The 14,322-nt window shown below is 39.5% G+C and overlaps 1 protein-coding gene across 3 annotated transcripts in view; it reads right to left on the reverse strand.

The window, feature by feature from the left end:
- LOC115502637 (cytochrome b5 type B) overlaps positions 1 to 14,322 on the reverse strand; it is a 61,300-nt gene that overhangs the window by 24,232 nt on the left and 22,746 nt on the right. The window contains exon 3 of one of the 3 annotated variants that reach the window (XM_030298210.1): positions 14,052 to 14,258. In XM_030298210.1, coding sequence (XP_030154070.1) covers positions 14,052 to 14,213 — 162 coding nt within the window. In that variant the 5' untranslated portion in view covers positions 14,214 to 14,258. Of the gene's footprint in view, positions 1 to 14,051; positions 14,293 to 14,322 lie in introns of those variants that run through there. The other 2 variants (XM_030298211.1, XM_030298209.1) reach the window with 2 other exon arrangements.

Consider the following 14,322-nt stretch of genomic DNA (forward strand, 5'->3'; position numbering starts at 1 on the left):
CTCTGTCTCTCTCTGTCCCAAAAATAAATAAAAAAAAAAAAAAAGTTGAAAAAAAAAAACTATGAGATAGACATTATCATTATAAAAAAAAAAAAAATCAAGTTGAATTCCCTAATTATACACCCAAAAGAAATGTGTATACATACATGAACTCATACACACACACACAAATGATCACAGCTGCATTATTTGTTATGACCCTGAACTTGAAAACCCAATGCCCATAAGCACAGTATGAATAAATTAAGGTATAATTCTACAGTAGAATCCTAATCAGCAATGAAAAAGAACAAACCACTGCAATATCCACAACATGAAAGAATATAGACAGGGAATAAAAGACACCAAACATAAAACAATATAAACTGTGACACTCTTATTTGTAGGAAGCTCAGAAACAGAACAAATCTATAATCTTAAAGTCAACAGAACATGTACCTCTGGGGATGATGAAGAAAACAGAGATTAGGAGGCACAAGGAGAGGTTCTAGCATGCTATACAGTTCTAGATGGTGGTTATCCAAATATGTTCACTTACTAGAGTGACACCATATGGCTAAAATTTAGGAATATACAACTAGTGGGAAAATAAGCTCCAAAATATCATATACACAACTACCCTTGCATATATAGTCAAATGATCTTCAATAAGCGATGCAATACCACTCACAATAGGGAAGGTGCACTCTCTTCAACAAATAATGCTGGGAAAACTGGATATCCACATACAAAAGAATGAAAATGGACTCTTATCTTACATCATGGACAAAAATTAATTCAGATGGACTAAAGACCTAAACAAAAGACCCAAAACTATAAAACTCCTAGAAGAAAATATAGAGGAAAAGCTTTAGGACATTGATTTGATAATGCTTTCTTGGATATGACATCAAAAGCATAGGCAACAAAAGCAAAAATTGACAAATGGGACTACATCAAATTTAAAAACTTTTATGCACTGAAGAACATGATCACCAAAGTGAAAAACCAACATAATGACTGGGAGAAAATATATGTAAATCACAAGGGTTAATATCCAGAATCTATAAAGAACTCCTAAAATTCAACAAAAACATCAAATAACCTGATTATAAAACAAGCAATGGACTTAAGTAGACATTTATCTGAAGATAATCTCCAGATGGCCAGCAAGTATATGAAAAGATGGTGAATATGAGTAGTCACTGGGGAAATGCAAATTAAAACCACAATAAGATCCCACCTCACACCCACTAGGCTAATTATAAAAACACACAAACAAAACAACCACCACCACCATTGGGTGAAACCCAGAAAACCCAGAAAATAACAAATGCTGACAAGGATGTGGAGATATAGGAATACTTGTGGATTCTCAGGAAAGTAAAATGCTGCAACCACCAGCAATATCCATCTCCGGAATTCTTTACATCTTGTAAAACAAAAACTCTATGCACATTAACAATCTTTGTTTGATTTAAAAGGTCTCTTTCATCTGATATTAATATGTAGCCACCTCTCTCTTTTGGTTAGTATTTTCATGGAGTATCTTTTTCCATCCTTTCACTTTCAACCTATTCGTGTCTGGATCTAAAGTGAGTCTCCTGTAAGTAAGTAAGTAAGTAAGTAAGTAAGTAAGTAAGTAAATAAATAAATAAATAAATAAATAAATAATAAAGTGAGTCTCCTGTAGACAGCATATTGTTGGATCTTGTATTTTTATCCATTCTGCCAATCCTTGTCTTTTGATTTAAAAACTTAATCCATTTACATTTAAAGTAATTACTGATGGGGCACCTGGGTGGCTCAGTCGGTTAAGCGTCCGACTTCAGCTCAGGTCACGATCTCGTGGTCCTTGAGTTTGAGCCCCTCATCGGGCTCTGGGCTGATGGCTCAGAGCCTGGAGCCTGCTTCCGATTCTGTGTCTCCCTCTCTCTCTGTCCCTCCCCCATTTATGCTCTGCCTCTCTCTGTCTCAAAAATAAATAAACGTTAAAAAAAAATTTTTTTTAAAAATTACTGATGAGGAGGGACTTAACTCTCTCAAAATTAAAAACTTTCATACATCAAAGACATTATCAATATAGTGAAATGACAAGCTATGGAATGGGAGAAAATATTTGCAAATCAAATATCTAACAAAGGATTGATGTCCAGAATATAGAAAGAAATCCAACTTAAAAGCAAAAAGACAAACAATTCAATTAAAAATGGGCAGAGTCTGATTAGGTTTTTCTTCAAAGAAGATACAGAGGACCAGTAAGTACATGAAAAGACGCTCAACATCATTAGTCTTTAGGGAAATGCAAATCAGACCACAATGAGATACCACTTTACACCTGGCTAGAATGGCTGTAATAGAAAAAAATAGTAAGTGCTGAAGACAATATGGAGAAACTAGAACTTTCTGGTTCTACTGCTGATGGAAATGTAAAACGCTGCTGTGGAAAACAGTTTGGAGTTTCCATAAAAAGCACAGAATTGACATATGACTGAGCAATTCCACTCCTGGTATATAACCATATGCACTGAAAACAAGGACTCAGATACTCGTATGTCAATGTTCACTGCAATATTGTTCACAAATAGCCAAAAGATGGAAACAATCCAAGTGTCCATGGATGAATGGTTGAATGGACAAACAAAATGTGGTATATACATATAAGGGAGTATTATTCGGCCTTAAAAGGAAGGAAATTCTGATATATGCTACAACACGGATGAACCTTTAAGACATTATACTAACTGAAAGAAGCCAGATACAAAAGGGCAGATATAGAACTATTCAATTTATATGTGCTGCCTAGAATAGTCAAATTCATAGAGACAGAAAATACAACAGTGATTACCACGGGCAATGGAGTTATTGTTTAATGGGTAAAGTTTGAGATCAGGCTGATGAAAAAGTCTGAAAATAAGTAGCGGTGATAATCATCTAACAGTGTGAATGTACTTAATGTCACTGAAGTGTACAGTTAAATATGGTTAAAATAATCAGTTTTATGTTATGTAGATTTTACCACAAGAAAAATTTTAAAAACCAACATTACGTTAAGTGGAAAGGATCCAGACACCAAAGGACAAATATTGTATGATTCTATTTATGTAAAGTACCTAGAATTAAGCAATTCCAGAGAGACAAAGCAGATTAAAAGTTATCAGAGGAAGAGTGAAGAGGTGGTAGTTATTGCCTAATGGTTACAGGGTTCTGCTTGGGGTGATGAAAAGTTTTAGAAACCGATATCGGCATTAGTTGCACAACACTGTGAATGAAATTAATGCCACTGAATCGTACAACGAAAATGGTTAAATGGCAAATGTTATGTGCTATATATTTTGGCACAATAAAAAAATAATAAGGCTACATTTACATACCTATAATTAATATTAGCCAAAAATTTACTTTCATCTGAATCACAGCAAAACAAAACAAGTGAAACCAAGAGTTCCAGGGTTAACTTGAATAATCTAGATTGGTGGCCTACACTATTGAAATCTATTGGACAATCATAATTTTCTCCCTATTTTTATTCAGTGTAGCTAATGTAAGGCAGTACATATTTCCCGTTTTTTCCAGGACCTGCTTTACTTTTGAATCTCATATGAATTTACAAAAAATTATTTTGACTTGGATAGCCTTTGTAGTTTTCACACTAATGGATCTTGTCCCAGCTTTTATTATGTAAGCAATTACACTGGTTACAAATAAAATTTTTTAAATATACTACACAGCAATGAAGATCACAAACTTTCAAAAGGGATGAAACAATGACTGGGATCCATTCATTTCTCTCTCAATCCAGCAATAATCAAGTGAAATACTTCAAAGATACAAAGGAAATTTTGTGAAGTCCTCTGGTGAAGGATTTTAGTCAGTTCATTTGTCCAAAGAATCTTCCTTAAGTTCATTTCCTATGTATTACTGAAAAGAGGACAGAAAATTTATGTTGTAATACACGAAAGAGAGAGAACAAATTACTAACAGAAAATGCACTTCTAGGGCACCTGGGTGGCTCAGTCAGTTAAGTGTCCGACCTTCGGTTTCAGCTCAGGTCATTATCTCGCGTTTTCATGGGTTCAAGCCCTGCACTGGGCTCTGTGCTGACAGTGCAGAGCCTGGATGGGATTCTCTCACTCTCTCCCTCTCTCTCTGCTCCTCCCCTACTCATGCTGTCTCTGTCTCTCTCTCAAAGTAAATAAACTTAAAAAAAAATTTTTTTTAATGTTTATTTATTTTTTTGAAAGAGAGAGACAGAGTGCAAGAGGGGGAGGGGCAGAGAGAGAGGGAGACACAGAATCGGAACCAGGCTCCAGGATCTGAGTTGTCAGCACAGAGCCTGACGCGGGGCTTGAAACCATGAACCATGAGATCATGACCTGAGCCGAAGTTGGACACTCAACCGACTGAGCCACCCAGGCGCCCCAATAAACTTTTAAAAAATAAAAAAGTAAAGAAAATGCACTTCCGGATTACTAATTCTATGCAAAGGATGGAGGACAGATGGTAGAAAAGAAGAGAACGGGAATAATGACAGTAATGGAATAAAAATCATGATGGGAAGAAATTACACAAATTCTGTGAGTGGAAATCCCTTAATGATGTCATAAAAATGTAACAAAGGGATATGCTAAGGACCACCTGACCAGAAGCATTAAGATTTCAGAAGCTGCAAAATTAGGCCAGGTGATGAGAAGAAGGACCTCTAGCCAAAAGATCCAAATAAGATGTGGAGGCTGAGATTTTGGAGAGGACAATAACCACTTTCTGAACAACAGTCTAACAGTGCAGAGAAACAGGATAGACCTGAACGATGAACAGGGGGAAATGGTGCGGGTCCACAGCATTTGGATTAGAAAGAACCTAGTAAGGCAGAGGTGCCATCCAGGAGAGACTAACTTGATGGTTGCCAGAAAGGGTGTAACCCTGGCAGTCACCACTACCCAGGGTCCAAATTTCAGGTCTGCAGATCCAAACATAACTTATCCACACTAGAATAAATCTCACTGCTACAGATTCTCAAAATTCCTTAGGTATCTTCATAATATTCGTTTATTACGATTGCAATTATTTATTTGATGTCTTTGTTCATCTGTTAGACTATAATCTCCATAAGAAAAAGAACCATGGTGGGGCGCCTGGGTGGCTCAGTCGGTTCAGCATCTGACTTCAGCTCAGGTCATGATCTCACGGTTTGTGAGTTCGAGCCCCACGTCCCCGTGTCAGGCTCCGTGCTGACAGCTCAGGGCCTGGAGCCTGCTTCGGACTCTGTGTCTCCCTCTCTCTCTGCTCCTCCCCTGCTCACAATCTGTCTCTCTCTCAAAAATAAATAAAAATTAAAAAAAATTTTTTAATAAAAAAAAAAAAAAAGGGACCATGGTTGTCTTTTTCATGGCTGTATTCTAGAACATTGGATGCCTGGAACACAGTGAGATCTAGAGAGCCCTCACTCTGTCCTCCTTCCCTCCCATTTCCCCTCTCCCCCTCTCTTCCTCTCGGGCATGTATGCCACACCCATGCCCACAGGCAAACGAATAAATGAAAGTCCATTTGTTCATCCAGGGCATCTCACCTGGACAGTGCTAGAGATTAAATTCTGCCTCATTTGATTTCTAGCTTTCCCTAGGACTAACCACTTGAAACTACTCAAGGAAAGAGAAGTATTCTTCCTATAGATTTGTTCATTTCGTAAGTTAGAGGACAACCAAATTGTACTTTCTTTTAACCAATTCTGGTAAGAATTGGTATTAGTCAGGCTCTGAAGCTTTCAGGGATACCCTCAGTACCCTGCTATCAAACCAAGCCTGCATTCTCAGTCTTTAAGGCAAGATTACTCTCTACCTTGTGTGACAATTACCTGTGCACAGATCTCATTCTCCCTTACAAGTCCAAGACATCATTTTTTTTAAGTTTATTTATTTTGAGAGAGAGACACCGAGAGAGAGAGAGAGAGAGAGAGAGAGACAGAGTGAGAGAAAAACCCAAGCAGGCTCCGCCCATCACTGCGAAGCCTGTTGTCATGGGGTTCAAACCCACGAACTATGAGATCATGACCTGAGCCAAAATCAAGAGTCAGATGTTCAACCGAACAAATCAACCAGGTGCCCCCAGGTCCAAGACATCTAATTCACCTTTACATCTTCAGAGCATCTGCCACTTAGCACCCAAAAGATGCTGCAAGGAACAAATACATTTTATTATTTTTTTAAATAAGTTTACTATTAATAAAAATAACCTCAATCAACCAACCAATGGTCCTTAACATTCAGCTCTTTATACCAGGCACCATAAGTCTTCATATGCATTATCTGTATTAATTGTCCTAACTCTGTGGAGTAGGTACTGTTATCTCTATCTTACAGATGGGAAAGGGCCTTTGCAGAGCTATTTGCCCACAGTTACACAACTATTAGGTAAAGCACAAAACTGAACCAGACACTTGGCCCCCAAAGCCAGCATCCAGACATTACAATTATATTTCATATACACAAAGAACAAAATTTCCTTTAAAAAAACAAAAAACAAAAAAACACTGTTACGAAAATGAAAAGGCAAAATACAGATGGGGAGAAAAAAGTAATGATACGTATAAGGTTAACCCTTACACGATGTGGGGGTTGGGGTGCTGTCAAACCCCATCCCCCACACAGCTGAAAATCTGTATATAATTTTGGAGTCTCCAAATACTTAACTACTAATAGCCTACTGTTCACCAGAAGCTTTACCAATAAGATAGTCAACACATAATCTGTATGTTATATGTATTATACACTGTGTTCTTACAATAACATAAACTAGAGAAAAGAAAGTGTATTAAGAAGATCATGGGGTGCCTGGCTGGCTCAGTCAGTAGAGCTTGTGACTCTTGATCTCAGGGTCATGAGTTCAAGACCCACAGTGGGCATGCAGCCTACTTCAAAAAAAAAAAAAAAAAGATCATAAGAGAAATTACTATATATATATATAAAAAAAAAACCAACCATGTGTAAATGGACCCATGCAATTCAAATCCGTTATTCAAAGGTCAACTGTATCTGAAAGGACTTGCATCCAGAATGTATGAAGAATGTTTTTAAGTCAATAAGAAAACAATCCAATTATAAATGGGCAAGATTGAACAGACACCTTACAAAAACCCATACAAATGGCCAATCACACCATGATGACACTCAACATCATTAGTCATCAAGGAAATGTAAGTTAAAACCACAAATTCTATACTAGCACACACCCATTAGAATGGTTTAAGTAAAATGACAAATACCATGTGTCAATGAGGGTGTGGAGAAACTGGAAAATTCATACACTGCTGGTGGGAATATAAAGTGATATAGACAGTTTGAGAAAAGGCCTGACGTTGCTTAAAAAGTTAAAAAAAAAAAAAAAAAGTATGACCCAGCAATCTCACTTTTTATTTAACCAAGAGGAAAGAAAATACGTGTCCACACAAAGCCTGGTACATGAACTCTCACAGCAGTTTTATTCACAATAGACAAAAAATGGAAACAACCCAAATTTCAATCAACAGGTGAACAGATAAACTTCAGTACAATCATACAATGAAATGAACACATAAAATTAAAATAAGATAAAAAGCAATAAATAGGAACTGCTGATACAGAAGAAAAACACAGATATGTGAAGCCAAAGACACTAGACACAAAAAAGTGATACCACTGTTCTAGAATGTTAGAAATCAAATCAATGGTTGTACAAGAACAGAGTGACAGATACATTCTATATACTGTGATGGTGATTTCACAGGTGAGACATTTGTCAAAACTCACTGAACTCTACATATAAAATCTGTACATTTTTTATAATGGTTATTCATTCTGGAGAGAGAGGGAGAGAGGGAGAGAGGGAGAGAGAGGGAGAGGGAGAGAGAGGATGAGCAGGGAGGGGCAGAGGGAGAGAAGGACACAGAATCCAAAACAGGCTCCAAGCTCTGAGCTGTCAGCACAGAGCCCGACGCAGGGCTTGAACTCACAAGCCGTGAGATCATGACCTGAACCAAAGTTGGATGCTTAAACGACTGAGCCACCCAGAAGCCCCCATACTCTGTAATTTTATTCTATGTACATTCGATCTCCTTCCCTTAGGAGAGGGGAAAAAAAAAACCTAGAAAAATATTAATAACCCAAATGTTTATCAATAGGAGACTGCTTAAACAAATTCTAATCCATACAACAAATTCTATAAATAGGGAAGTATTCCAGGAAGGGATATGTAAAGATTCTGAAGATTTACACTTAAGTGAGAAAGGCAAAGCACAGATCAATGAGGATGTTATGTTAGCTTTGGGGTAAAAAGAGTGGGAGTGACCACATTTACTTTTGCTTATATATGCAAAACAAAACTCTGGAAGGATACACAAACAACGGTAGTTAAATTTAAGAGGCAGTAGAACTGGGCAGATGGAAAGAAGGCTTTTTTCACAGTGTACCTGTACACCCTATTTAAAAAAAAAAATTACCTGGGCACCAGAAAAAGGTACCTGCTCTAAACTTCCCTTTATCACATTCCCAATCATTCCAAATTATATCTAAAATGTGAAAGAAGGTAGCATAAAACAGACCTAATTCCATACTCAGCAGCCTGAGGCAAATCCTGATGTAATAGGCATACACAGATCAGGGGTGCCCCGGGTGGCTCATTTGGTTGAGCGTCTGACTTCAGTTCAGGTCATGATCTCACGGTTCGTGGGTTTGAGCTCTGTGTTGGGCTCTGTGCTGACAGCTCAGAGCCTGGAGCCTCCTTCAGATTCTGTGTCTCCTCTCTCTGCCCCTCCCCAACTCACTCTGTCTCTCAAAAATAAATAAATGTAAAAAAAAAAAAAAAAAACCACACAAAAAAAACCCCAGATCAATTAATAGATACTATAATTTCGTTAAGGAATACTACGATTGGGGCATCCAGCTGGCTCCGTTGGAGCATGCGTCTCAAACTATAATTCTATTTCCCTATTTATTTGTACATATTTGTATATATTGGTATATGCACAGAAGATGTAGAACAATTCAAACAAATTCTTGGAATTGAAAGTTTTACTTTCTTCCATTCTGTGTTGCTTTTCCCTCCAACCTTTTCTTGACTTCTTGGCCAAAATCATCTACTTGAAAAATAAAGTGCTTTCTTGTTGGGATGAGCACTGGGTGTTGTATATAAGCCAGTTTGACAATAAATTATAGTAAAAGAAAAAGAAAAAGAAAGTGCTTTAATGTCACCCCCATCTTAAAAGGCTTCAGTGGTTTTCCAATACATTTAGGATCAAATTCTACCTACCCTGCCTGGCCCGGCTCCCACCCACCTCTCTGGTCGTTCTTCCCCTTCATTCGCTACCCCAATGGCCACAGCTGCTTTGGGTCCCACTGACGGACCAAACTCTCACTTGCCTCTGCAAATACTGTGGGAATGCTCTTTTCTCTAGTCTTCCCAACTAGTTCCTTCTCCTCAGCTCAGTTACCTCACAGAAGTTACCTCACAGAAGCTTTCCAGAAAGCTCTTTTTAAAGTACATCTCCCCACCACCCCCAATTTTCTTTCCCAACTCCTATTTGGTTTCCTTCAAAGAAAGCACCATCATTGAACGTTTGTCTCCTTTTGTTTTGTCTCCCGTGGAAGAGGAGCTTCAAGAGGACAGAACCATGTTTACTTTTTTTTTTTTTTTAATTTTTTTTTTCAACGTTTATTTATTTGTGGGACAGAGAGAGACAGAGCATGAACGGGGGAGGGGCAGAGAGAGAGGGAGACACAGAATCGGAAACAGGCTCCAGGCTCTGAGCCATCAGCCCAGAGCCTGACGCGGGGCTCGAACTCACGGACCGCGAGATCATGACCTGGCTGAAGTCGGACGCTCAACCGACTGCGCCACCCAGGCGCCCCACCATGTTTACTTTTATATGCCACCAGGACCTAGTATCACAGCACCTGACAGTCAGCACCTACACTGTGGAACGAGTAAAATGTTATCCCATCTGTAGGCAAGTCCTAAGGTAGTATTCCCACTCATGACCATGGTCACTAAAAAACACATACAAAACCTCAAAATATCACAATGTATTATTTTAAGTTATTCTTTTCAGTAATGGTTATTTATACATAAGACAACGGCGCCCAAACTTTTCTTACCTGTGATACACGGTACGAAAATTAGAATACTGACTGAAACCAAGGCTCACAAAATCATACTGACCCTTGCGAAGGGAGTTGTACTTTGTTATTTTCTAGCCCAAGTCATAAGACAGTATAACCATTTTTCTGTGACTTTTCTATTCTACTAAACAGCGCAAAGACAAAGATGTGTACTACTGCAAGGTTCTGGGTTTTCATTAATGATTTCAATAAGTCAAACCCATACCACTAATTCAAAAATGCAAAATTAATGTTAGGGGAAGGATAATTCAATTACATTACCAATTCTAAATCATCACATTCAAACTCCAGAATAACATTATAAACATATTCATTTAAAAAAAAAAAAAAAAAAAGCAACCTACAGACACAGGATATTCAGATTAGGGACCTCTTTCTAAGGAGAAGCCCCGAAGTATTTCAATTATAAGAAGGATGAGAGCTGATACAGGTCCTCCCACCTCATCTAATAGCAATCCTATTCTTCCAGACCTGCAGGCCAAAAACTTTGGTGCCATCTTTGACTTCTCTCACTCCTCAAATCCAGTGCATCATCAAATCCTATTGGCTCTACCATCAAAATACATCCCAAATCTGATACTTCTCACCATCCCCCATTGCCACCAGCCTGGCGCAAGCTACCACCCATTGCCCAAATTACTACAATAGCCTCCTTCCTAACTGGACTCCTCAATGTGGCTTTTGCCCTCCTTCAGTCTCTTCTAAACATTGCAGAGGGATACTGTTAAACCATGAAGTCACATCATGTCACTCCTCTGCTCCAGTTTGAGTTCCTCTCCTAAAAGTCAAAATCTTTCATGAAGCCTACAGAGCTGTACTTGCTTGATCTGCCCTCACCTGATCATGCAGACCTCATCTACTACTCTCCAGCCACTACAGCCTCCCTCACTTGTCCTCCCAACACTAGACATACTCCCACCTCAAGGCCTTTGAACTTGCTCCCTCTGCCACTCCCACTCTTCCTGCAGATATCCACATGGCTAGCTCCCTTAAACTTCCTTCTGGCCTTTACTCTAGTCATTCTCTTAATAAAACCAACTCTGGCCATCATACCTAAAATTTCAACCCCTCACCCTCACACCTTCATTCCATATACATCCACAGTCCTCTTCTCTGCTTTATTTTTCTTCTTAGAACCTACCACTACCTAACACAGCATACATTGTATTTACTCTGCTTATTGTCCACTCCCCATCGACTAATCTGCATGAGGGCATAAATAGGGCATATCCACTGCTGTCTCCTCAGCACCTACAACAGTATCTGGCACATAACAGACACCTGATAAATATTTGAATGAGAAAATAAATGAATGAACAGGCTTGGAATGAGCAAGATAATAGGAACAGAGAAGACAGATCAGGTAAGTAAGAAGAGTTAATTGCAGGTAAAGATCTGTGGCTCAAACTTCACCTGTGATGTTTCTGGCTCCATCAACATGTGGGAACCCAGTCAGCAGCCACTACTCAGGGTTGAACTAATGTTCAATCTTGAACTAACATCCACTACAAGCACTGAATGCTTCTTCAAGTTCATTATGTATTCTAAGTCAATCAAGAAGAAATTTGGGAGAGGAGCACTTGGCTGGCTCAGTCAGAGGAGCACACGACTCTTGGTCCTGGGGTGGTGCATTTGAGCCCCATGCTGGGTGTGGAGATTACATACATAATACATAAATGAGAAATTTGGGGGAAATGAAACCACAAATGAAAAACATCACCTACCGTTATGAATTATGCACGCTACCACCCACAACTGAAACTTACAATGAGGCATATGCCTAAGGACCTAAGGCCAGAATTTTGAAGTAATGCTATGTAGACAAGAGAAATCAAGGGATCTATCTAAACCAGATTCTGCCACTAATCAAATGTATGACTAAAATCTCTGTGAACCTGTTTCCCACCCTGTTAACATAAGGATCACTACATCCAAGTCACTCTCAACTAGTCATCCAAGGATGAAGTAATGGGAAAGTACTTTTAAAGTACTGTTTTAAAAGCATAAAAGGCCATACCCCATACAAATACAAGTTACTAAATTCTAAGATGTTAACTTACTGGCCATTAAGAAGATTTATTAAAAACAACGTCCTTTTGGGAAACTTCACATTTCAAAACTTTTTATAGGTTTATAAATCAGGATGTAGGGGCATCTGGGTGGCTCAGTTAGTTAAGCAACTGACTGTGGCTCATGTCATGCTCTCACAGTTTGTGGGTTCGAGCCCCACAGCAGGCTCTGTACTGTCAGCTCAGAGCCTGGAGTCTGCTTTGGATTCTGTGTCCCCCCCCCCCCCGCCCCTCCCCTGCTTGCACTGTCTCTCTCCCACTCTCTCAAATATAAATAAACATTAAAAAAAAAAAAATTAAATAGGGGCGCCTGGGTGGCTCAGTCGGTTAAGAGGCCAACTTCAGCTCAGGTCATGATCTTGTGGTCCGTGAGTTCAAGCCCCGCGTCAGGCACTGTGCTAACAGCTCAGAGCCTGGAGCCTGTTTCGGATTCTGTGTCTCCCTCTCTCTGATCCTCCCCCGTTCATGCTCTGTCTCTCTCTGTCTCAAAAATAAATAAACGTTAAAAAAAAAAATTTAAAAAAAAATTAAATAAATAATCAGGATGTAGTGATTTCTCCCCTAGGCTCCAAATTAAGAAAATATATATTTTACTAGCATATTTGCTTCATAAAAACAACTAACAGAAATGAAGTTTTTCTCAGTTACAACAAGGTTATACTGCACAAGAATTTCCAAGGAATTAACCGCAAGATTATTAATCTATTACTCAACATGATACACATCAAAAAAATATATATGTTAATATGTATATATATAAATACCTCGAAGTGTCAAGGATTGGGGTGGGAGCAATGACTGCCAAGGAGCAAGAGAGAACTTTTTAGGATGATGGAAATGCTCTATCTTAATTGGGATTTTGATCACATGGGTGAATGCATTTGTCAAAACTCATCAAACTGTACATTTTAAATGGGCACATATTGTATGTCAATTACACCTCAATAAAGTTAGTTTAGATACATTAAAAGTCTATCCGGGGCGCCTGGGTGGCTCGGTCGGTTAAGCGTCCGACTTCGGCTCAGGTCATGATCTCGCGGTCCGTGAGTTCGAGCCCCGCGTCGGGCTCTGTGCTGACAGCTCAGAGCCTGGAGCCCGTTTCGGATTCTGTGTCTCCCTCTCTCTCTGACCCTCCCCTATTCATTCTCTGTCTCTCTCTGTCTCAAAAATAAATAAACATTAAAAAAAAAATTAAAAAAAAAAAAAAGTCTATCCTATTCCCTTAAACTAAAAAAAAAAAAAAATCACTCAGTTGCACCATGGTCTCAAGAACTTGCATAATGAGATCTATTGCAACAGGTTTGAAGATTTAACAAAGAGGATGTCAATGGCCAAAAAAGTCAACTCATGACCTTCCGGCCTCAGGGTTAACTCAAATTAGAAAAAAATAAAAGCAGCATAATCAGGGGGTAAAAATGTCAGCTTCTTATAAAAACCAAAAATGCTATTAGTTAGGAAGACACAGCGGAAATAGCACAGGTTTGGAGCCCTTCAAACCTAGGTTAGAATGGTTATAGGCTGTTAAGCGTGTGACCTTGAGAGCCCTCAGTCTGGAGGCTCAGTTTCCCTTTCTGTAAAATGGGAATAATGATGGCTTAAGAGTTTGCTCTAGGGCACAGTTAAGTGCGCAGTGTATGATATGCAATTCATGATACTAATGAAGACCGGAATTTAGCGCTGGCATGCAGATCTAAGACCCCTCGGTTTTCGTCTAGGGGAATCGTGGCCACTTTTCGCCCTCCGCCAGGCTTCATTTCTCTCCTATACATATCCACCCTGCTGCTTCTCTAGTCCAGACCGCCCCTCTCCCGTGCAGTTCCCAGGGCCTGCGCCCCACCTCCCGGGCCCCCACCTCGTTAAGGAAACGGGTGATATCGTAGACTCGCCCGTGGATCACCAGCCATATCTCCTTCATGGAGTTGTGCTTCGCCACCTCCTCCAATCGATAATAGGTGACGGAGGTCTCGACCCCTTGCCCTTTCCCATCGTTGCCGCTTGCTTCCACAGTCGCCATTGGGCCTGAGACACCTCTTCTCCACCACTAACCCGGTTTCCAAAGCTAACTTCCTCGAGGCGGGCCCTCAGCTCAGCTCTCCCCGGCTTCCGTAACCAGGGCCGTCGGT

This window comes from Lynx canadensis, chromosome E2, assembly GCF_007474595.2.
Source record: "Lynx canadensis isolate LIC74 chromosome E2, mLynCan4.pri.v2, whole genome shotgun sequence".
In the NCBI taxonomy this organism is placed as follows: domain Eukaryota; kingdom Metazoa; phylum Chordata; class Mammalia; order Carnivora; family Felidae; genus Lynx; species Lynx canadensis.